The following is a 25,373-nucleotide window of genomic DNA, read 5'->3' on the forward strand; positions in this document are numbered from 1 at the left end:
AAAATACCATGGCAATACCCCCTGGGTTTTGGGGGAAAAGCCAACTCTTTTCTGTTGATAAGCATTATACTTTTGAGAAACAGTTCTGGGGTTGCTATGGGGCCCCCAGGACTGAATATCTGACTAAGAAACACTAACTAGTCATGTGACATGAACTGTCCATAGAGAGCTACGGCGTTACCTGACTCAGGACCACAATGCTGTAACGAGATACACAAGATTATGCTCAAGCAGTTCCCAAAGACACAAGTTGCATAAGTGACCCAGACACCCTCAGTATCAGTGGGTTCTGCATTCCTGGATTCAACGAAATGATGACCAAAAATATTCAGAAAAAAATAAAAACATAATACAGATTAAAAGAATCAATATAGTATCACAACCATTTACATAGCATTTACATCTTATTAGGTATTTTAAGTAGTCTAGAGATGATTTAAAGTATAGGCTGGGTGCAGTGGCTCACGTCTATAATGCCAGCACTGTGGGAGGCCGAGGTGGGTGGATCATCTGAGGTCAGGAGTTTGAGACGAGCCTGGCCAACATGGTGAAACCCCGTCTCTACTAAAAATACAAAAAATTAGCCAGATGTGGTGGCACATGCCTGTAATCCCACCTACTCGGGAGGCTGAGGCAGGAGAATCCCTTGGACCTGGGAGGTAGAGGTTGTAGTGAGCTGATATCGCACCGTTGCACTCCAGCCTGGGTAACAAGGGCGAAACTACATCTCAATAAATAAATAAGCAAATAAAAAGAAAGTATATAGGAAGATGTGCATAGGACATATGCAAACATTGTGCCATTTTATATAAGGGACATGAGTATGTACAGATTTTGGTATCCACAGGGATCCTGGAACTAATCCTCCACAGATACAGAGGAATAACTATACTTACCCCTATTGCATTGATATCTCTCCCTCAATTTACATGTATGGCCGCATGGAGAATTCTCTATGACATGTGACTGAGGAAGAGAAAATCTGGACCTCGTTTGGTTTCCAAACAGCTCTCCACAATACGTTGGTACTATCCAAAAGTGGATGGCTTTAGCATGACAGTCTCACTCAGAAATAGTCTTTAATAACTGAGAAGCGAGATTCTCCAAGTAGGCAGAACTTCACACTGTATATCTAGCAGTCCACTTACACTAAAAGAAGACATGGCAGAGGAGTAGATCAACATTGATTCATGGACAGTGTCTAACAGTTTGCTTAGATAGTCAGGGACTCTGGTATATTTATGTGACCATTAATACTGCGTGTCAATTTGATTGGATTGAAGGATACAAAGTATTGATCCCCTGGGTGTGTCGGTGAGGGTGTTGCCAAAGGAGATTAATATTTGAGTCTGTGGGCTAGGGAAGGCAGACCCACCATTAATCTGGTGAGCACAACCTAGTCAGCTGCCAGCAAATATAAAGCAGGCAGAAAAAAACTCAAAGGACGAGATGAGCCTAACCTCCCAGCCTACATCTCTCTCCTGTGCTGGATGTTTCCTGACCTCGAACATTGGACTCCAAGTTCTTCAGTTCTGGGACTCCGACTGGCTTCCTTGCTCCTCAGCTTGCAGATAGCCTATCGTGGGAGCTTGCAATCATGTAAGTTAATACTTAATAAACTCTTGTCTCAGTAGGATGTATTATATCCTATAGGTTCTGTCCCTATTATATCCTATCCAGAACTATTATATCCTATTAGTTCTGTCCCTCTAAGAGAACCCTGACTAATACAATGTATGAACTAATTATACAGGAATTAGCAACATTTGGTAATTGATGATAAAGAAGTTTGGGGAAGAGGTATGAGGAGAGACCTCTCGGAATAGGCATAGATTCTGGTGTTATTTATGTTCCATATGAATGCTCAAAAAAGGCCATCCATTGCAGAAAATGTTCAATAATCAGTACAAAATGTTCTATGGCTAATACTCAGCCTCTTTCCCTAGCCACGACAATGTTTGCTTTATGGGCTCATGATAATAGTGGCCATAGAGATTATACTATGCACAATAATGCAGGTTTTATTCCCCCTCCAACCCCCATGCAAAGCTGATCTTGTTAGAGTCATTGCTAGGTGCCCAAGCTTTCAACAGAAGGGACTAAAAGGAACCAACAAGCTACCTGATGGCAGGTTGCTTACGATGGATTCTTCCATCATCGGGACAGCAAGTTGATGTTTTCCTGCCCCAGTTTCTTCATCATCACTATCCATAGATATACTAAATGCCTTGTTTACTATCATGATACCTGATATGTTTTGGATATATGTGTCCTTTAAATCTCATGTTGAAATGTCATTTCCTACCCCATTAATATATACATGTAACTACTATGTACTCACAAAAAATAAAAATGAAAACAGTTTTTTTCCTACCCCATTAATATATACATGTAACTACTATGTACTCACAAAAAATAAAAATGAAAACAGTTTTTTCAAAAAAAAAATGTTGTCTCCAGTGTTGGCGGTGGAGCCTGGTGGGAGTTGTTTGGACTGTGGGAGGCAGATCCCTCACGAACGGTTTGGTGCTATCCCCTTCATTAGGGAACTCTAGCTCTGTGTTCACATGAGATCTGGTTGTTTAAAAGCGTGTGGAACCTCCCCCTTTTCTCTCTTACTCCTGCTCTCACCATGGGAGACACCTGCTCCCTTTTTGCTTTCTCCATGATTGTAAGCTCCCTGGGGCCTCCCCAGACACCAAGCAGATGCCAACATCATGCTTCCTGTAAAGCCTGTGGAATCACGAGTGAATTAAACCTCTTTCCTTTATAAATTACCCAGGCTCGGGTTTTCCTTTTCAGCAACACAAGAACAGCCTAATACAGTACCCCATTTAACACATGATAGGTTTTCTTTTCAAGACAGGCAAAGCACCATCTTCTATACCATATTCTCTTCTGCAACGTGACCTTCACACTATCCCATGGACTTCCTCCATCCCCTTGATTCTGGGGAAGTACTGTGACCACTTGGACCATTTTAATATTGCAGAACTGATGCTATGCCCTTAACCAACCTAAGCTCTCATTTCCTGCCTTTTGGAAGCTAGCTGCTGTGTATCATTTCCTGAGTTCACTATGCTCTGAAAAGCCCTGGAGCATGAGATGCCAGTTGAAAAGAGAGAACAAGAAGCACCATGGCACCAGACATGTGAGTAAAGAAACAATCAGACATCTAGGCCAGTCAAGGCTTTTGATGACTTCAGCCCCAGCCATTTTCTTTCTATTACCACATAACACTAACAACTGCCCAGTTGGTCCCAGTCAATCCACAGAACTGCCAGAAATAATAATGTTGTTTTAAGTCACTAAGCCTGAAGTTTGTTTGTTACACAACCGTACATAACTAGCACACCTAATTTTTGACCAATGAACTCATTTTAAAACAAAAGGAGCATAGGAATAGGGTTCATACCCATGGGATTCACTGACCATTACATACCCCACCATTCTAAAGCAGTTTACTTAATTAGGCAGTAGAATGACCTATTAAAGTCTCAAATACAGTGCTAGATTGGACAGCACAATGTGGGTTGTGGTGCTGTCTTACAAGATCGATATGCAATCTGAAGCACCATCCAGTGCCTTATGTCATATTTTCCATAACCAGAATATATGTATCCAGGGACCAAGGGCAAGTGGCTTCTTTTACCTTTACCCCTAATGAATCTCACAGTTTTTTTTCATTCACCAAAGCAAAATAAGTGAACTGTACTGAATTGTCTGTTGGCAACTTGGGATTATCACCCAGGCATTATCATTACCTCTTTCTAAATTCTCCTCCATAGCGTAGCAGAGTTAGCTAGTAAGAACACAAGATTTGGAAAGCAGAAAGAAGAGACCATTATTCTTCAGAGACAGTTTCAAGGAGAAGCATGTACGGAGAACCAACATGAGGTTTGACACACTTCTGGGTGAGTTTCTTGAGAAACACTTGAGTAGGTGCTATAAAAAGAGCTGGTAGGAGCTTCCTAGAGGTTCTTGAGACTTGCAGTAACTTCTGGACAAGGTATAGCCACCTGTTTTGTTGCTGAAGACTGAGATATTTGACAACAGTTCCCCTGACTTTCTACCTCACCCTTCCAACAGGTATGTAAGCCTCGAATGACTTATATTAAACCCCTTTTACTTAGAATACAGAGTGTGACTTGTTTTCCTGACAGGACCTTAACTGATATACTTCATAACACTTAAGTTTTTATTCTGCAAATATATTTAACATTCAGCCCAAAAAACTGTTCGTGCAGTACAATAAAGAACACAGAGTATACAGAATGGAAAAAAATTGTAACTAGGCAGTCACGTTCATTGTTGTCATTTGGGTAACCACCATCCTGAATCTGAAATCACTTTACAAACATTGTAAGGTTGGTAGAAGTTATTAATTTGGCCTTCTTTCAATTCCTCAGACATGCTAAGTTAGCTCTTCTGTTCTTAGGCCTTCACCCTAATGTTTCACCACTGGTGAGTTCTTTCCCTGCTTTTCACAGGGCTGGTTTCTTCTCATCTTTCATGTTTCAGCTTAAACATCACCACCCAGAGCAGGCTTCTCTGACCACAGCCTCCAAAAAGCTATGTCATTACCCTGACACTTTTATCATCTATCACGGTACCCTGCTTTCTCCTTTTGTGCCATTTATTACAATTTTTCATTATATATTTGTCTGTTTACTTGAATATTGTCTATCTCTTCTATCAGACTGTAAATCCCACAGAAGGCATGAACCATGTCTGTTTCTCTCACCATTGAATACCCAGCAGCTAGCACAATGTCTAACACACAGTATCACTCATTAAAATTTATAAATCAAATTGTTTGGTGTCTTGTCTTCTCAGGGATAGTGTTTAGCCTGTTCCTCCTATAAACCCAAGAGATTATCTTTTGTACTGCCCTTTTTGCACATGGATGACTCAGAGGACTTATCATAGAAATTAAAGTGCTTAAAGTCAGAAGACATCATTTGGAGTTTTATTCTTTGACATTCCTTCTTAAAATTCAGACTATCGGTCTCTATAAATATTATACTGCAGGTTAAGAGCATAAGTCAAATAACAAAAAAAGCTCATCATTTCCTATGGGTAATTTTGACCTGGTGTTAATATTTTGCAGACGTAGCTTAAAACATAGAAACAGAAGGAAACTGAAATGTAAGGTATATTAGAAAATTCCTGAATGGAAAAATTAACTTTAGAAGGGAGATAAAAGGAGGTATAGCCTTGTCTTGCTTTTAGATAGTTACTGAAGAGGCTTCAGACTGAACCTCTACTGTGGCCAAAATGAAGTTCCTACTCTTTCTCTAAATTTCCAGTTATGTTGGAACCTGTCTATGGCTTTCACCTCTGTCACAGTTACATTGAAAAATATACAGAAAAAAACTTAAGGATGTACTCATATTTGTATATTTTAAAAATTTAGTCATCCATTAAAAGGCATTATTACTAAGAAAATTCTTATGACAGTCTGACATCTTCAGTACTGTACATGAGAAACTAATCGCATCATTGAGATACCTATCTCCTTAGCTGTTTCTATATGCAGATCCTGGAATGGCGCTTTCTCTCTAGACATTTTCTCCTGTTCTTTTCTAAAGATTACATAATGAGTCTCCTGGGCCTCTGTGGTATGAAGGAAGAACAGGGCAAAGGAAAAGGATGATATTTTGGAACTATCAAATAAAATAAAACATCACTTAGCATCAAAAACCATTTATGTAACTGATATCCTCATCCCTGTATCTTCATGGGTTCTAACATCAGCATAAACTGGTCATTTAAAGTCATCTTCATTATTATCATCTTGATAACATTACGTACTTTGTCAGCATAGAAAAAGTTCATGCATTAACTAGATTAATTATAATTGCAGTACAAAAATTCTCTTTAAAAGTGTTAAACAAGTTTCACATTGAAATTATCTAGCTTAGCCTTAGTTTACTATTATGTTTTAATATGGATTTACTAGTAATGACACTTTCTTTATTCATAGAAATGAATAATAACTTGAACAGTGCTTCTCAGTTTAAAGATGCTATCACATGTATTTTCTCATTTTTATCCCAACAACTGGAATAATAAAGAGCTAGAAATATCAACTAATTATAACAATAGATGCACTACCACGCATGAGTGGTTTTGTATATTTTTCAATAGTTCTTGAATATGTAGTAAGTCATACTTGGGGAAATAAACCAACACACCAAAGTGAAGAGTATACAAATGTCCTAAATTTAATGTATATATCTTTTAAAGTATATTTATTAAATTCTATTACTTTTCTTGAAATAATCTTTAAGAATTTTTTTTTTTTTTTGAGACGAGTCTCACTCTGTCACCCAGGCTGGAGTGCAGTGGTGCGATCTCAGCTCACTACAAGCTCCGCCTCCTGGGTTCACACCATTTTCCTGCCTCAGTCTCCCAAGTAGCTGGGACTACAGGCATCTGCCATCACGCCCAGCTAATTTTTTGTATTTTTAGTACAGCAGGGTTTCACCGTGTTGGCCAGGATGGTCTTGATCTTCTGACCTCGTGATCTGCCTGCCTCGGCCTCCCAAAGTGCTGGGATTACAGGCGTGAGCCACCATGCCTGGCCTAATAAAATTTTTAAAGATGATCATCATTTCTGTTGATTTTTCTTAAGAATTCATAAAATACATCAATACTGTGGCTTCTTGGTTAATATTTTGTTACCCTTCTCCTATTTCTTTGCTAGTAAGTTCTTAAACTTTAGATTTTAAGATAGTGGATAGGGCTGAGGTCTGGCAAAATTTAAGATATAGGTAACCACAATGACAATATAATAAGCCATTCAAAATTGGGCATTACTTTTTTTGAGATGAGGTCTTGCTTTGTTGCTCTGGCTGATCTTCACACCCCTGGATTCAAGCAATCCTCTCAGCCTCCAAAGTAGCTAGGACTACAGAAGTGTGCCTCTGCACTTGGCTACTTAATTTTTGTAACAGAGGAAATAAGGCTGTTCTTTCTGTAATAATAGCTAGCATATGGTAGAACATATTTAGTACTATTTGAATTCTATTTTGTAAGATGTTATCAGAAAATGGGATTCAAATAAAAATAAATGGAGTGATAAACAACGTCAGTAATGTAAGCAGAATAATACAAAGCAAAGATGGAAACGGATGACAAGACATCTTAATTTCTTCACAAAAGTCATTAAAACTACTTCACTGTCCTCCTTCCCTCCAGGGCCCTCAAGACATACATTAGGTTTTTCATTGTAAAAGTTTGGGATATCCAGAAAAGTATAAACAATATATATTTATTGGTCTTAATTATCTCAATTCTATCATACGGAGACAATCATTGTTAACATTTTAGTTTGTAGCCCCCCATCTATTTTATATATATGTACAATTATATCTATATTATGTACAAATTATACTGTATATGTGAAATTAGGATTATATTGTATTATATTTGTATTTGGTACTTGTTTTGGTCATTACATATCCACATTTTCCTCTATCATCAATTAGTCTTCTAAAATAGGAAACGTGTGGTTTTTGGGAGTGGGTAGGAAGACTGTCAAAATATATTCACAACCATGTAAATGATAATAATAGATATGATCACTTAAAAAAGTCAATATATCTGTAAGAAAATTAGTATGCACATGAGATAGTTGGCTAATTAACAAATATATCAGCTCCTTATTAATACATACTTTAAAAAACTTTTCTTAGGCCAAGTGCAGTAGCTCAAGCCTGTAATCCCAGCACTTTGGGAGGCCAAGGTGGGTGGTCAGGAGTTGAGGTCAGGAATTCGAGACCAGCCTGGCCAACATGGTGAAACCCAGTCTCTACTAAGAACAATTAGCCAGGTGTGGTGGCGTGTGTGTATAATCCCAACTACTCAGGAGGCTGGCACAGGGGAATTGCTTGAACCTGCACCACTGCACTGCAGCCTGCATAACAGAGTGAGACTCCATCTCAAGAAAAAAAAAAAAAAAAAAAAAAAATCTTAAATTACAAGTGTTACTTTGCTCTTTACATTGCATAGTCAAATTGTCCTATGAAAATACCTCTAACACTTTGGTATATATTCTTCTATTTATAAGGTGATTTTCAATTATCTAAATAGCAGCTTACCATATAAATTTATAATTTAATCAATCTCCTTTCATTGGGCATTTATTTACTATATTTTATTATCAATAAATGAACATAAATCTTGTTCTTCGACAAAATCATGCTAAATTTATTATACCCTATTCCTGTATACAAATATATATCATTATTGAGGATTCATGAATTTCCAATCTTAACTTCTTTGGACTTCAGTTTTCTTATCTATAAAATTAGAGAGTTGGTTTAGAGTTCTAATTATGCTCCCGTTCTTTAAAAAAAAAAAAAAAAAATACTATAAAGAGTTTGCATGTGGAGAGGGCATACACAGAATCATACAGAGGAATTCTGTTTCTGAAATACCTGTTTTACATCAAAATTTGGGGACAAAGTTTGCTTTTTTCCCTGTTAAATAAAGCCTTTGGGGGAAAATCATTATTTCTGAGTGTGCTGCTTTGATCTCTGCCTCCAGAAATTGGGATTTATTTCCCACTGCCATTAGGATGCAAGATCCTGATTAAGAAAACTTACTAAGTTTAAGAATTTTAATTTAAGAACTGGTCTTACATTCTTAAACAGGATATTTAAAGTTGCCTTTTGCCTTGGAATCTAAACACACATTCCACTCTTTTCACTGTTTCACTCCAGAACTTGTTATTGTTTAAAGTTTGTTTGGTTTTACTAACTCTTTTCTTTTTCTTTTCTTTTTCTTTTTTTTCTTTGAGACGGAATTTTGCTTTTGTTGCCCAGGCTGGAGTGCAGGGCGCAATCTTGGCTTGCTGCAACTTCCATCTCCCGGGGTTCAAGCGATTCTCCTGCCTCAGCCTCCGAAGTAGCTGGAGCTACAGGCATGCACCACCACGCCCGGCTAATTTTGTATTTTTAGTAGAGATGGGATTTCACCGTGCTGGCCAGGCTGGTCTCGAACTCCTGACAGGTGATCCACCTACCTTGGCCTCCCAAAGTGCTGGGATTACAGGCATGAGACACCGTGCCTGGCCGATTTTACTAATTCTTAAATCTGTCCCACCTCACTGGCTACAATTTTGTAAAACTTCTATCTCCTTTTTTTTTTCTTTTTTTTTAAGCTAGAATCTTGCTCTGTTGCCAGGCTGGAGTGCAGTGGCGCGATCACCACTGACTGCAACCTCTTCCTTCCGGGTTCAAGCGCTTCTCCTGCCTCAGCCTCCCAAGTAGCTGGGATTACAAGCATGTGCCACCATGCCCAGCTAATTTTGTATTTTTAGCAGAGACGGGGTTTCACTGTCTTGGCCAGGATGGTCTCGATTTCCTGATCTCGTGATCCTCCCGCCTCTGCCTCCCAAAGTGCTGGGATTACAGGTGTGAGCCACCGCGCCTGATCCTATCTCACTTCTTTTGCAACTAGAAGGCCAAGTCCAGCCTTTATAAACATACCCACAGGAAATACTGACCACTGAGTATAGTAAATTTATATTTTTCGTTTATATTTCTCATTCACTTTACATGCAAGGGATAGTTTTTAGTTTTACAATCATAAAAACGACCACAAATGCTCCGCATATGTTCACATTAAACACACCATGAACTTGTTCTTTTTTTAAAGTTTTTTAAGATACAGATTTCTTTTTTTTCCTCCTGTTTTTTTTTTTTTTTTTTTTTTAAGACGGAGTTTTGCTCTGTCCCCCAGACTAGAATGCAGTGGCGCTATCTTGGCTCACTGCAAGCTCCGCCTCCCGGGTTCATGCCATTCTCCTGCCTCAGCCTCCCGAGTAGCTGTGACTACAGGCGCCCGCCACGCCTGGCTAATGTTTTTTGTTTTGTTTTGTTTTGGTTTTTTGTATTTTTAGTAGAGACGGGGTTTCACCCTGTTAACCAGGATGGTCTCGATCTCCTGACCTCGTGATCCACCTGCCATGGCCTCCCAAAGTGCTGGGATTACAGGCGTGAGCCACCACACACGGCCAAAGATGCAGATTTCACGGGTGGAAGAATAAAACTGAACTAAAGGCAGCCAGATTTTTCTACCACAGAGGAGCAAAAGAAAACCGGATACACACAAATGTTAGTTATGGCATTTCAAAATCCTAAATAAACTAGAAAGCTCGTTTTTCCTACAAAAATTTATTTTTGCTGTTATGAGCAAACCCTGTCAGAGTCTTGATACTTTTTTTTAAATTCCAAAATTGACGCAAAGGCTACCAAATGTAGTAGAAAATGAAATCGAAAAATTTAAAAACGATTTCATTTCTACTTCCTATATCCAGATGGCAAATAACTTTTCCTTCACTTTCCTTTGTCTTCCTTTAATAAATTTAAGACTTTTAATTAATGTTTTTAAAAAGGGCTGCTTTCAGGTTCAGACCAAAATTGGCACAGTTAGAAAGGAGGTCACCAACGCGGTCAAATAGGGACTCGCTCCGCCGCAACGCCTCTGGACCTCTTCATCTCTCTAGCTGGGAAAATAAAGCGGACAAGCTCTGAAAAACGCCCAGGACTAGACTAACTGTTAAGAGGCCCTGCACCCTCAGTTGAACATTCCTTCAAGAGTGCCCGGGGACCTGGCCAGGGGTGTTCAGGCAGGTGTCTGACTCTCGTGGAGTGTGTCTTGAGGTTCCCTTTCTCCTCGGTCCCGAGTGGCCTAAAAATTAAAATAAGAAAATCGGCGGCCTGAGAGAACTTTGCAAACACACGTGCGGCATCTTCTCTGACGCTTAGAAAGTCCGTTACTCGCGCGGAGGCGAACCCCTCCACTCACTGGGAGGCCACCAGCCCTACCTAACGCCACGCCCAGGACGCCGACAGGCTGACCCGGAAGTGCTCGGCGGCGGCTGCGGCGACGGGGGCGCGGCCTAGCCTGCGCACCCGCGCGCGCGCTCTCCGCGGAACTCCTGCTGGCGGCCCGGCTCACGCGGAGGCGCGCTCGAACAGTCGCGGCCGCCGCCAACATGGCCGAGACCAGCGAGGAAGTGGCGGTGCTGGTGCAGCGGGTGGTGAAGGACATCACTAACGCCTTCAGGAGGAACCCGCACATGTGAGTCGCGCGCCTCCGCCACCTCCGAGGGTCGTCGGGAGCGGGCGGGGACGGGGCCAAGAGTCCACCCGACCTCGGGCGGCGGGCTGACCACGGGTCCTGGCCCACGCGCCCTTCTAGGGAGGAGGCAGAGCCGTGTCGGGCGCCGCTGGCCGGGCTTTCCGCTACCGGGACGCGCTGGCGGACGAGTCCCTAGAAGTGACCTCGAAAAATCGAAACGGAACGACTTTCTCTCTCCCTTCCCACCTTTTCATAGGAGTTCACGAAACTCCAAAGACTTCCCCCGTAGGTCCACATCCTTCCTCTGTTTAAGGTACACTGGCGCACGCAACAATGTGGGTCTGTGCATGCCTTGTAAACACAACTCTTGAAATTCATCCCGGTCATTGGCAAGAGGGGGTAACCGATCGTCTTAGTCTTAATGAGCCCTAAACCCCTCAGTTTACTAACTAAAGGTGGTTTGAGGCTGCTTTTGACTTTCGCCTTACTTGCCACAAAATTGTAAAGTGACTCCGATAAAACATTGTGTTTTGAAGGTGAACAGAGCATTCTCAAGAGAAGCTTCTGTGGGCGCGGTGTGGAGTCTGGGATAATGCAAATGAAACCTCGTTACTTTTTAGCATAAGCGGATTCATAGTTACAAGGAGCATGTTAACTCATTTTTATCCCAGCACTGCTGCCCTCTTTAACGGGACACTGCAGAACTGACACATGCATCTCTTCCGTTTTACTTGAAGTACTCTTGGAAGATACCACAAGAGTCTACTTTTTGTAACTGTTTGTTTTTGTGTAACAAGTAAAAAGAAAACTATTAGAGAGAGAGATCTCCATTATACAAAGGTGTAGGGAAGAAGCAACAGTATACCCCCTTTCCCATACCTCTTCCTCCTCAAAGAAAAGAAACGTAGCATTCAGTTCTGCATTATTTTCACTTTAGTTGTTTTTGGAGTTTATTTTTACTTTTATTCTTTAGACTGGAACTCATTTTCTTTTTTTTTTTTAAGTATTCTAACAGGTTCAGCTTTTCTGCCTAAAAAAGTTGCCAAACTTGTATCTTACCAAAGTGTTCTTTTCCTCCAAGGAGATGATTGTAAAAGAGTTAAGAAGCTCTCGGATGTTTGCTCCCTTGTGGCACAGAATTGGAGACGTGCAACTGTGCCACATTAAAAACAAAACACTGCTGGCCTCAAAACACACCTGCCACCTCTGACAGCATCCACTTCCCTCCCTCTTATGACTGCTGCCTTTTTCAAAATGAGAGTGTTTGGAATGATTTCCTGGCAGTATCCATAGTGGTTGCTGAGCCTTCTAAAGAATGCTTTGATGCCTTGCTGTATATCAGTCTTTCGATTTCTTTTTGAGAATGGGAGCCTTAGTGCAAGTAAGAGACAACCTCAAAAAAAAAAAAAAAAAAAAAAAAAAAAAAAAAAAAAAAAGTTGGACGAATGAAGAGTGTATTTTCTCATCACTGGTATTATTTTTCTAGAAGAAATTACAGCAGAGATTAGAAGTCTAATAAAAAATATCGTAATCATCTTATGTTCTCTTCTTTGAGGTAGACTAAAAGAGCATCATTATATTTGAAGAAACCAAGATTGAATGTTCATTGGCTTGGCAGTTTAACACAGTGCAGTTTGGAACACGTCCCAGTTCTTGTGGATCACATTTACGGAAACTCTTAAAGGACTTTAATGCCCCTCCCTAATCCTTTTTCTACTGTGAAACCTCATCAATATATTCTCAATGTATAATTTATTAGTAATAAGGGGTTGGCTCATTTGAGATTTAAAACTTTGAGATAAGTTGGATATTCGGAATAAGGAAATGATTTGTAATATGGATCTTAAACATTTGAATAGCTTACCTCATTGTTTAATACTAGTCATCAGCTATATTTGAGTACATATTCCCCACAGTAAAACTATTTTCAATAATATTACTATGCATCTTTTTAAGTGCTTTATAATTTGGGCTTTTGAAAATTGCCTGCACTTTCTTCCCTTAATTTAGCCCATTTACTCCCAAAATAAAGAGGCTGTGTTTCTTTTCTTTTTTTAAAAAAGCATTGTTTATCTGTGACGTTTGTATCTAACTTTACTGTATCTAATTACACTTTCAGTATTATAAAAGTTTCCTTCTCCAAACTTAAGGTCGGTTGTAATTTTATTAGCCAACATCTACTTCATTAAATACACTGTTTGTTTATGTAGAAATATTTAGCCAGAAGGAGTTGAGGATGCAGTGGTGAGATGTGGGTTTTGTTACTGTATGATGTGAATAGGTACCTTCTCTCAGCCTCAGTGTCCTCTTGATCTTGTGAGGCTGATGAGAACACAGGAAAATCACCTCACACAGTGGTACTTAGTTGCCACTCAATAAATATTAGACCTTCCCTGAATCTCTGTTCCTCACCAAAAATATATTGGCCAAATAATTGGTGAGTATGAAGCACTTTATAAACTGGATAATACTATATAAATGCTGTTTGTATGGTTGACTCTTAGATAATCATATCGGATTCTCTAAAACGGTAAACTTGACCTAGGGATAGTCTTTAACTTAGTGTATGGACCCTGTGCTAATGTAGAAGACAACAGTTTACAATGTAAATAGTCATGTTAAAATTATCTTATTCAGCAAGTTACTGTTTTTTCTATTAAATATTGAACTCTCCCTGTTTATGAGGTGTTGTGGGTACCATCTTTACTATGTGAAATAGAAGTTTAAAATACAGTTCTTGAACTCAAGGCACTAACAGAAATTTATGTAATTGTGGAAATTTTCTATGTCTGTGCTGTTCCCTACGGTAGCCACTAGCCATGGTAGCTATTGAGCAATTGAAATGTCCCTAATATGGACAGGAACCAAATTTTAAATTTTATGTAATTTAAATTGATTTGTACGTAGTGGCTCCATGTGCCCAGTGACTACTGTGATGTGTAGTGCAGGTGTAGATGAGACCTAAGACCACCCGCATGAATAGTAAATTAACACTCCAAAGTAGTTTATAATAAAAGCTGGATAGCAGCATGGTGAGCAAGTGCTATGGGAGTCTAATAGAAGTGGAGAGGAGGCTGGTTATGTCTGGGATAGGGCTCTTAGTGGAAATAGGTTTTAAGCCGAATATTAAAGTCTGGGTAGGATTTGTAGTCTCAGCGGGAGCCAGAGACCTCCATAGGGAACAGTGAATTGACTTAAAGAAGCAAGCTGTGACTGAGAAGGTACAGTAGGGCCAGATTATGGAAATCCTTGACTCTCATTTAATTTCTTTCATTCCATTTATACATTCTGCAAAAGATTACCTCTTTTTGACAGGCACAATGCTGGTCTCTGGGTATACAGGGTTCAAAGCTGGGTGGCTTAATGAACAAACCAGACATGGTCCCTGTCCTAATGGGACGTTAAGCAGTCAACATACAGATTATGAAAAGACTCAGAAAAAGTAAGAAGGGTACTTAGATTAACAACGTGGAGGCCTAATTTAGAGTATGAGGTCAAGATAGTTCTTTCTGAGGCAATAGCATTTAAACTGAATGAGACATGAGGGGTGAAGAAAAGCTGGCTCATGGATGCACACTTCTAAGGCAATGGGTAGGCACCAGTGAACATTATTTAGTAAAGAATAATGAAAGGCAGTTTTAGATTGTCTGCAAGGTGAACTGAAGAACAGAAAGCCAGAGTCTACTGGGCTTCTTGTATCTGATTTTTATTTATTTAAATAATAGTGTAGTATAGTGTAAAAATTTGAGTTTAGAGTTTGACAGTCTAAGCTGTCAAACTGGATTGGAATCTTTGCTTGTCATTTATTAACTGAGTAGACAGACAAGACTCTTCATCTGTAAAATGGGATCAGAATTCCTACTTTATGAGATTATGGTGCAGAATAAAATAGTATGTGTAAAACCTAACTGTGCATGGCAAATAACAAACAATAAACAGTAGTAATTTGTGTAGCTTTTTCTAAATAAGGTCAGTAATATAATTTCAGTGAAACATTAAGTTGATAATCTTTGGAATTAATGAGAAAGCCTATAAGGTTTCTGAAGTATCTAAATCACCAGGAGAATTTTAATTATCAATATGCAAGGGTCAGTTCATTTGGATGTTTTACTAGCTTTCCTTTTTGGTCATGCTGGAAAGAATTCCATTTCTTTTGGGGGGTGGGAGCAGAACAAAACCAAAATAACTACTGTTTAGATTTAAAATGTTTTTACCATTTCCTGAATCCTTGGACTGTTTTCTGTTTGGTTGCTCCACATTACAGGATTCAGTTTTAGTATTTGGGTACCATCCATCTCTCCCAGAAGGTAAGCTGGTTGATACAACTTTTGTGGATAAGTGGCTGTATTCTAGTTGGTGGTGTTTCTGAGAAGTATAGATAGGACAAACTATCTAAACATGAGGAACAAAGTCAGTGTCAGTGTTACATGAACTGTGAACATCATCTGGAAGCCAGTGAATGGATCCCCATTGTGATGTGAGGCACTCAGAGAGATGTATCATAGTGTAATCTTAAGTAAATGTGCTGGTTTATTCCACATTGCTCTGCCTTTGGAGCAGCCTGTGATGAAGGTAACCTAAAAAGTGAGTACCATTAGAACTTGATTGCCGTCCCAAACCATTATATCTTTAAAAATCCTACGATCTTCTTAGTTATGCAGGTAATCGAATACCTTGTTAAATACTAGGAATATAAATGGCCAGAAACCTCACAATGTAAAAGAGTGAAATCTATTGGTAGTGAAAGAGTGCAAACATTGCTCTCATAAGACTATTTTGTAAAGAAATAACTAGAGATATGTTTGATATTTATAGCACATTCATTGCAACCATTAAAAATATCAAAATTGATTATGTGGGAAAATATTTAATGCGGATTGCTCAGTTTTTTCCCTAAAGGATTATGGAATATGTTCAATATGATCCCAGTTTTTGAAAATACTTAGGAAAAAAGGATGTATACCCAGCTGGGCACAGTGACTCACACCTGTAATCCTAACACTTTGGGAGGCTGAGGTGGGAGGATTACTTGAGGCCAGGAGTTTGAGACCAGCCTGGTTAACATAGTGGGACTACATCTCTCTCTCTCTCTCTCTCTCTCTCTCTCTCTCTCTCTCTCTCTCTCTCCCCCCCCCCCCCCGCATATATATGTATATATATATAAACTTCTTGAGCCCAGGAGTTGGAGGCTGCAGTGAGTGAGGATTGCACCACGTCACTCCAGCCTGGACAACAGAGCAAGATCCTGTCTCAAAAAAAAAAAAAAAAAAAAAAGATATATACCCAAACATGTTAATAGCTAAAGAGGGATTGCAAGTGACTTTTAGTTTTTGTTTTTGGTTTTTTTTTTCCTGCGTTTTCCCAGTGTTTCTTGAGTATAGAATTAGAACTTAAATTTACAGAAAAATAGAAGGAATTGATCTAAATCCTGTTTTGCTCTTCGTTCTAGTTTCATGGGTTTAGGCTAAGAATTAGGAGACCCCGATTCTTAACTTAGCCACTAGCAATATGACCTTAGGTAATCCTCATAAACCTCACTGGAGCTCAGTTTCCTCATCAGATTAAATGACAGAGGAACGCAGTCCCTTCCAACTTTAAAATGATTCTGTGGCTAGAAAAAAGTGGACTGTGACTTACGGGATGAGACACAGAAGTCTGAAGTCAAACACACTATTATTTGGAAGCTTACTGACCTATCTGTCTTTACAAAGTACATGTAATGTGTTTTAGGAAGCAACATAACACTGTATCTTAGGGTCACATAACTTGACAAAGGCTTAAATTCTTTGCCTCGGCTTTCCATTGTCTATTAACCAACACACTCTACTGGTGGACTAAAGGCTCTTAAATGGATTAATGGTACTGTATTTCATCTTTGCCTAGCACTTTGTAGTTTGCCACTTTCTTCACGTGACATTATTTGGTTTCCATAACAGGCAGGGAACATACTATTCCTGTATTTCAGATGAGGATACTGATGGCAAGTGACTTGCCAAATTCTCATTGCTTGTCGGTAGATAGAATGGAAACTAACTAGAACTCTGGACTTTCAATCAAGTACATTTGTCTTTACACCCTACTACCTCTTTTCATGTGTTTTTCCCCCTAGTGCTCTACATTATCTGTTAAGACTATTTTTATTCTCCTTACATGAAAATAGCTGCTAGGTTTCTCAGTCATAAAATTTGAAAGCTGGGTGAAATCTAGCCCATTTCCCTTACTGGAGATATAATACAATTCTACCATTTTACAGATGAGGAAACTGAAGTCTATAGAAGCCAAAATGACATGATATTGATATGTATGTATATGTGTGTATATATCTATTTCCATCCAGGACTTGGACACATGCTGTTTTCAGTATACTTTATTAGGAGAAAATCAGAGATAATGTTTTTTTTAGAGGGTCAAGAAGTGAAAACTATTAATTTGAATATTATCAGGATAATCAGCTTTTCAGGAAGCAGTTATTGGGTACCTGCTATATCCAAGCCATTCTTATTTTATAAAGTATTTCTTGAAAGAACAGCCAGTCAAAGCAGTGTGTTTTTTAATTGTTCCAGATGGCTCTTTTCTGTAGTTTAGATACCAAATTATTACTTGGGCATTTTAATCCTAGTTTAATTAGTGAGCAAGATAGGTTTTTTATTGTGAATTTAAGTTAAAAAAAAAATCCCCCCAAAAAACAAACCATACCTGGAAACAGGATTCTTTTATTCTTGTTACTATAACATTTATATTGTTGAATCTTGCAGTTCTTTGAAGTGTTGTAAGTAGATTATTATATCTCAGAGAACAGAATTTCCTGAAATAATCACATTGAGTTTATTTACTTATTTACTTATTTATTTTTACTTTATTTTTTAATATTCTTCATGTAGTAAAACACAAACATCAGAAAATACCAGAGATTCAGTCATATATTAGTCAAATATAGCCAGATATGGCTAGGGGTCATAATAATGAATTAGATAGATTTCAGGATACCACCAAATAGAGATGCAAAAATATATTTTGAAATACTGGGCATTGACCTCAGGTACTCTTTTAGCTTTGTCCATATTCTTCCTATAGGACTTTGTTTATATTATTGGAGTGGTAAAGTGGTAACATTTTATTATGGATATTGACACAACTCCCCAGCAAGACTTTAGCTCTTTGAAGTCTGAGACCACTTTGCTTTATTCTTTTTGAATTTTAAAACCTAACAAAGTACCCAGTACATTGTAGTTAATCAGAAAACTTATGATAGTATTGATATAGTATATCAAAACACTTTTGAGTCAACTGAGCCAATTGTAAGGATAAAAACCCATAGATCGCACAGCTTTCTTGAGAGTTAAATTAGCTTGAAAGAATTGTTAGTGTCTTGCAACCCCTAAGATACCCTTTTTATTGATAAATCCGTGTGTCACTAATGAAGTGATCAGTAGAAAGTAGATTACCTCTAAGCTATCCTGTTTAGTTTCCAGGAGGGGTTTGATTTTAAATCCACAGCCTCCTACCAATTTGTGATAGTGGCCAAACAAAAAGATAGGGTGTTTCTCCTACTTTGTAGTTGAACCAGTTTCCCTCTTTTTGGGTCTATCAAACCACTGTTTTTGATAAGCGGAGGCCAGGGACATAATACATAATGTCACACACAAACTCCGAAAACCAGTTCATTATTCTGCTTTTTAAAGACATGTTTAAAATATCTATATAGACACTCTAAAAACATTTATTTCAACTACTCTTATTGTTAAAAAGTTTCTCGTTATTCATTAATTAAACAGAGGACATTCTGATTGAGAAAGGATCCTTTGTGTAGGCAAGAATTATAACTTCCTTTAGAGTTGAAAGGCATGTGAGTGTGTTTTGCACACATTTTTTAAGTTTGCTGGTTCATTTACTAAGTAAGTCAAATGCCCCACATGTTGTTTATTAAATCTCTGCCTTTAATGCAGATTTTCAGCTTAAGTTGAGGTGGATTGAGGGATATAGATGCTACCACAGATGAAAATGATTGAATTCTGAAATGTATTTTGTGTTTTAACATTTGGGTGATTTTTTAATTCAGGAAAGTATAAAGAAGAAAAAATGGCCCAAAATCTCACTGATAAAATAACTTTTTTTGATTCTTTGTTTCTGGTCCATATGCATTTATTAGCAAGCAAGCATAAACACATTTGTTAACATTAAAAAAATAGAAATACATATAAGTTATTAGATAATTGAAACTGTATAAAAATAAAATCCTTCCTTAACACCTTTCTCTCTCCAAAAATGTCTTGTTATCCTTCCAAGAAAATTTTTAATGCATTTATATATCTTCTAAAGAAATTATACAAAAGGATTTGTGCTGTACACTGTATTCAGCATTTTGCTTTTTTGTTTTTCTTTTAATATATCTTGGCAACTTTTTTTATATCAGCATATGCAGATCTACCTCATTGTTTTTTAATGGCTTGATTATGTGGATGGGCCATATTTATTTTACTAGTCTTATATTGATAAACATTTAGATTGTTTCTAGTTTTGTTACAACATTGCAGTGAACATCTGATTCATATATTTTGGTATGGGATAATTTCTGAGCAGTTGAATTGCTGGATCAAAGGTATGTTCATTCAAAATTTTGAAAGACTTTTTTTTTTAAGTTACCATCCAAAGGCAAGACCAGTTTTCACTCCTGTCTGCAGAGAGTACAGCATACTCGTTTTCCCATACCCTTGCCACTATTAACATCTACCAATCCCAGTAAGTGAGCTAAATAATATTTTTAAGGAAGGGGGACATATGTGGGGTTTTTAAAATACTCTGAAATTAGAAAAATGTTGAAAAGTTAGTATTCTTATTTTTAATTCTTTTTTATGTTTTACATATTAAGAGATGAAATTGGCCTGATCCCATGTCCTGAAGCTAGGTATAACCGGAGTCCCATAGTCCTGGTTGAAAACAAACTGGGTGTGGAGAGCTGGTGTGTCAAGTTCCTTTTACCATATGTCCACAACAAGCTCCTTTTGTACAGAACGAGAAAGCAATGGCTGAACAGAGACGGTAAGTATGAATCATATTTTCTTCTTTTAGTTTTTAAAAGCGACATGGAATATACTAGGAAGAGCCCTTGTCTGAGGGTTGGCATTCTTGGATTCTAGTTCTGGCTCTTCTGTTCACTGTCTCGGTAGGTGCTAACCTTTCTGTCAAGTGAGTAGTTTGGACTCACCTGTACAAATTTTACAACCACAGTGATTATATGGAAGCCCTCAAGCAGAATTTCAGGGCACCTCCTGTAACAAGAGCAGTTCAGATTTTATCTGTTTATTTATTGGGTCATTTGTAAGATTTAATTTGAAGGAAACTAATCTGAATGTCACTGAAGAAGACTCTAGTCCCTATAGGCTCAGTCTCTGGTTTCTAAACCTTTAGTATTTTATAGGCAGCAAAACTCATTTCCATAGCAGTCCAAATGAGATAATGTAGGCATGATGGTGGTAGTGATATTGTGAACCAGCCCAGTGATTTATGGATGTGCCATTCCGCTGCAAGTTCCAACTGAGCTCTGGCCCTTTGTGTACTGTTCCTGTGCTGAAATGAGCAAAACAAAACTATCCAGCATTCGCTTCTTCCATTTCTCTCAGACGGTTTTTTTTTTGTACTGCATCAGACAATCCTTAATCATTCCATCTGGTCTCTTTTCTTGGTGTTCTGCCATATTAAGCCTCCATGTGTACAAATTCTGTTTATCGTTGTATGCCCACCTCAGGTCTCACTTTTTGGGAGAAGACTCATTTAACACCACATCCTTTACTGTTTTTGTAAAGCTTCTTCCCCTTCCCTCGTACGACAGTACCTTCAAAAGCGCTCAGTATGCCTGGAGGCTGATTTTGAATAAGAACTTTGTTTCCTGGAGAATTTTAGTTGCCAGTTTGGTAGCCATTACCAAGGGTCTACTTATACCAGATGGTGTCCTGAGTACTGTGGGGGATAAAAAGATGAATATATACATGGTCCCTTTATTCAAGAAGCTTACAGTTGAGTGACAGACGATCTCTTTGGGGGTGAGAGATGTAGAGAAGAGTGTTGCCTATTGTATGACATACTGATTTCCTTGAATTTCTCTCAGCACTATCTGTAACATACTGTCATTAATTGGTTAATAACACTTTTCCCTTTTTAGACCATAGAAAAGGACTCTGAAGGTTTAATGAACAGTGGTTTCTATTTTCTGTGTGACTGTTTCACTCAATCCTTTGTTATATATTTTCTTATTAGAAGGCCGTGCCTAAGTTTAGTCATAGCTCAAATTTATGGCATAAACTTTTAAGGCATGGGTTTAGGGATAAACTTAAAGGTAAGCAAGTTTATCTGTTGTTAGACCCTCTTTAATTCTGCATTCCATCACCGTGCTGTAGTTTTCAATGACACTGAGGTAAAAAGTAACACCATATGGCGCCATCAAGTTATTTTTTGTCAAACAAAAGCTGTATTGTTTATGTTCTGGTGCACAGAAATGCGTAATCGAACCAATGTATAACTAACTTTAGTTGGGGGATAGAATGATTATCTTATAGAAAAGAAACTGAATTTTAAAAAGTGAGAGGCTATAGTTGCCCATTTATGTATGCTAGCTCAACCTACTCTCTTTCTGTGGTCTTCCAAGTCCTCTTCATTTCTCTTGTTTTTGTCATTCTGGACGCTGTATTGCAGGCTTTGCTGTGTCTTCTTACCACGTAGGTTTAATAGGCTCAAGAGGAACCTTGCAGAAGATCAAATGGTTAAGCTCACTCACACAAATAGCTAGCATCTAAACTTTGAATTCAGATGCAACTGTGCATGTGTACGAAAGCAGCTTTTGATTTGATCCTAGCCTATGTCCTCATGGAAGCAGTTTTTGATTTCACTATTTTGAGGGGGGTGGATAGTATGGTATCACATACTACTTAGGTTATGTATTGTATTATCAGTAAATATAAGGAAGTGAATTTTGGGTTTGACAGAAAAATATATCTGAAAATGCTGAAAATAAAAGAGTATTCTGCCAAACTTATGAACTGAAGCAATTAGAGCACAGAGGTGAATCTTGCTAAGAAAAACATGTCAAAAATGTTAGGAAAAACCAATTATTTCATTAAAATGCTACACCTTTAAAACTATTATAGAGAATATACATATAAGAAGGCCCAAGTGAAGAAAGCTGACAATTTCAGTAACAGTTTCTGAATGTCTGTCTGTGTGATCAATCATGCCAGAATCCTAGGCATCTACCTGAAAATGTATTCTGTAAATGACGGTGACCTTTACTCCTGGGATAGACTTTTTTCTTCCTAACCAAACTGAATTCTTGTTTTCATTAACCTGCTGAATTCCTTAGATGTTTAGGAATTATCCCTGTTTAGTTAGTTAGAGATTGACTTTTGTTTGTTTGTTTTTTAAGTCTGCGATAGTAATACCCACATTCAGTTTGGGAGAGGACTGATTCTGTAATTCTGATGTTTGAGAAATCCATAACAGAAATAAGAAGCAGGAGGGAAGACCACAGCATTGGAGTTCTTTCTGGACAGAGCTCTCTGGTGCAACTCTTCAGATGTGCCTCCTGCCATCTTTTCTTGCTCCTCTCTCTTTTCCACAGCCCTCGCTTAGTCTGTATCTGAGCTCTCTCTTTAAAAGCTATCTTCTGTGCTCCATTTCTTTGGCTGACCAGGCCTTCGTTATTTCTCATCCAGACAAATTTTATTACCTCACCCCTAACTGGTCTACCCAATTTCCAGGCTCTTTTGTGACCCATGTCCATCATGCCAGTAGCCAGTCATTTCAGACACGCTTGAACAGCATTTCTTAAAAACAGTTTGACCGACGCTTTTCTGGTATACATTATATGCTCATGTTATTTCATGATACACACAGGATCAATGTAGAGTTGAAACTCCTTAGCATGGTATTCAAGGCCCTTCACAGTGTGTCCCCAGTCTTTCCTCCAGTTTATATTCAGCATCAGAGGTTGCAGATTCTCAGCACATAGGCTGAAGCTAATCTAGATACATTTTGGTGTGGCTTGTATAATGTCTTAAAAATTACTTTTTATTAGTTGGATAAATCTGATTTCTGTCTTCATCTGAAAAATCATAAGGCTTGGTTGAGTATACGACTTTCTACCTGGCAACAATTGGCTGGGACATATAGCCTCTACTCTTCTTAACTGGGCACGTCTGTTCCAGTTTATCACAGCCTTTTCAAGCTCTTGAGACACTGTGGCAGAGTGTTAGTTGACACTTCTTGTCAAATTTCCTTTGGTGCTTTTTTGACATTCATTTGAACCCTAGAAGCATTTATGTTAGCAGCTGTTTGATACATATGTTCATTGCAGCCACAAGCAGCATTCTTCCATTCTTTGACTCTGTGTGTACTACTGCCTTACTTCCATGCCTTTGCTGAGGCCAGGCTCATGTCTTACTGTTGGCATTATCAGTGTGGTTGCCAGCACATGCACGTGCATGCACATGCACACACTTAACACGGTGAAGCCTTTTTGACTGCTTCAGGAAGCAAAAATTATTCTCTGCTCTCTTATGGGAGCCCTTTATTCAGATGGCTTGCATAATAGTATCACTTGTCACACTGTATTTTAGCTGATTATTTAAACAACCTTTTTCCTGGCTGGAATGTGAGTTTATAGGAAAAGGGATTGTGGATCATTTTTGTTTACTCAGAACCTTTACGTGTTCAACAGACATTTGTCAAATGAGTAATAAGAGTTTGTAAGCAAGAGGTTTTAGCTTAATCTAGCTATTGATTCCGTGACTGCGTACTATAATAAACAAGGCCTCTCTGGTGTTTACCGTATAGCTTTACCTCAAGCTTCACTTCTTGTGGTAACCTGAAGGTATTTTGGAGGAAAAGAATTACTGATTCAAGTTGGCCTTGAATTTATTTCTAGATGCACGAAAAACCTTTCTCTGTTAGAGACAGTTGTCAAATCCAGTGACCATTACCAGGTGACTACTGGCCTTGGGCCATTTCTAGAATGCAGTGCAGCAAGAAAAGCATATTGATTTTTCTCCAACTTCTGTAGCATCCTTTTATCTTCTCCCTGTTATAGCTGAAATTTAGCTACTTTTCTATGTATAATGTGCCCTGATTCTTTTTCTCCCTGTGACATGACGATGGGTTAGGCATATATTGTAGTGTGTGTAACAAAGAAACATTTATTTGCTGGTATATGTTCTAGTGTTTGGAGAGAGACCTGTTTAATTTCAAGAGACTTTAGAGATTTCAGTAGCTCATATCTTTTTGGTGAAACTGCAGAGGAAATGGTATATTGTTGATGAAACTGAGAGAGTGAAATAGTTACAACCGTTGATTATACATGTTCTTTTTCAGGTCTTTGTTTCAGTCCTGACCTGCAGAAGGCAAAGTAATTGCCTGTAGTGTGGTAGAGTGAAAGAGCGTCTGCTTTGCAGGACAGCAGGCCTGGATTTAAATTGAACTCATCAGCACACTGAAGTCACTTAACAATGACTTAGCAAATTGCTTAACCTCTTTCTTCCTATTTGCACACCAAAAGAAGGAATTACTAATCAAGACCTCAGAGGGTTGTTGTGAGGATCTCATTCTTTAATTATGTCTGATACTTCTAATCTAGTTACTTCTCCTAGTCCTTTCTCATTTCTGTCATTGCACTTTACCCCTATCTTTTGTATCAGACTAGAATCTTTACTGAAGGAAGTCTTGTCTGAACCTAAGTCCTGAATGAGGAAGTTTTAGCAGTTTGTGAAAGAGAACGGCTTGTGGTTGTCTATGTTACTAGGTACCACTAATGGTGGTCAAGGCTGTTGATGTTTTAAATTCTAAGACTCTTAAAAGTCAAAAAGTATCCCTCTGCTCAGCAGTCACTGCTTATCCAGCTTAGGAGGTTCTTTTGCTCCCTCTGGAGGCATCCAGTCCCAATATCATTTGTGGAACTGGACTAGGAAATATAGGCTTTGTAACAGGAATTACCATTCAGTCCTTACTGTATGTCAGAGACTGTACTAACACTTCAAGGGTTTAGTCATCTAATATCCCCATGATAGCTCCATCTTACATATGAGAAGGACAGTAAGGCCTAGAGAGATTAAGTGATTTGCCCAAGAATTCCCAGTAAGTGATGGAGCTGGGCTGTGTCTGAACCCCGTAGCTGCTGCTGTTCTATTAGGGAGGGACCTGCCAGTAGAGGAAATGTTACTTTGATAAGTCTTCCTGTATCTTCACATAACCATAAAATGAAAAGCGGGGACTTAAGTACTTGCTGTGCCAGTTTT

At 38.5% G+C, this 25,373-nt stretch overlaps 1 protein-coding gene across 3 annotated transcripts in view; it reads left to right on the forward strand.

Annotated features, from left to right (window-relative positions):
- The first annotated feature begins 10,908 nt into the window (after positions 1-10,908).
- PTAR1 (protein prenyltransferase alpha subunit repeat containing 1) overlaps positions 10,909-25,373 on the forward strand; it is a 49,351-nt gene continuing 34,886 nt past the window's right edge. For 2 of the 3 annotated variants that reach the window (XM_007969442.3, XM_007969443.3), the window contains exons 1-2: positions 10,909-11,094; positions 19,964-20,133. In XM_007969442.3, the coding sequence (XP_007967633.1) occupies positions 11,009-11,094; positions 19,964-20,133 (256 nt within the window). In that variant the 5' untranslated portion in view covers positions 10,909-11,008. The remainder of the gene's footprint in view (positions 11,095-19,963; positions 20,134-25,373) is intronic. The other variant, XM_007969441.3, reaches the window with a different exon arrangement.

This window comes from Chlorocebus sabaeus, chromosome 12 (genome assembly GCF_047675955.1).
Source record: "Chlorocebus sabaeus isolate Y175 chromosome 12, mChlSab1.0.hap1, whole genome shotgun sequence".
Taxonomy (NCBI): domain Eukaryota; kingdom Metazoa; phylum Chordata; class Mammalia; order Primates; family Cercopithecidae; genus Chlorocebus; species Chlorocebus sabaeus.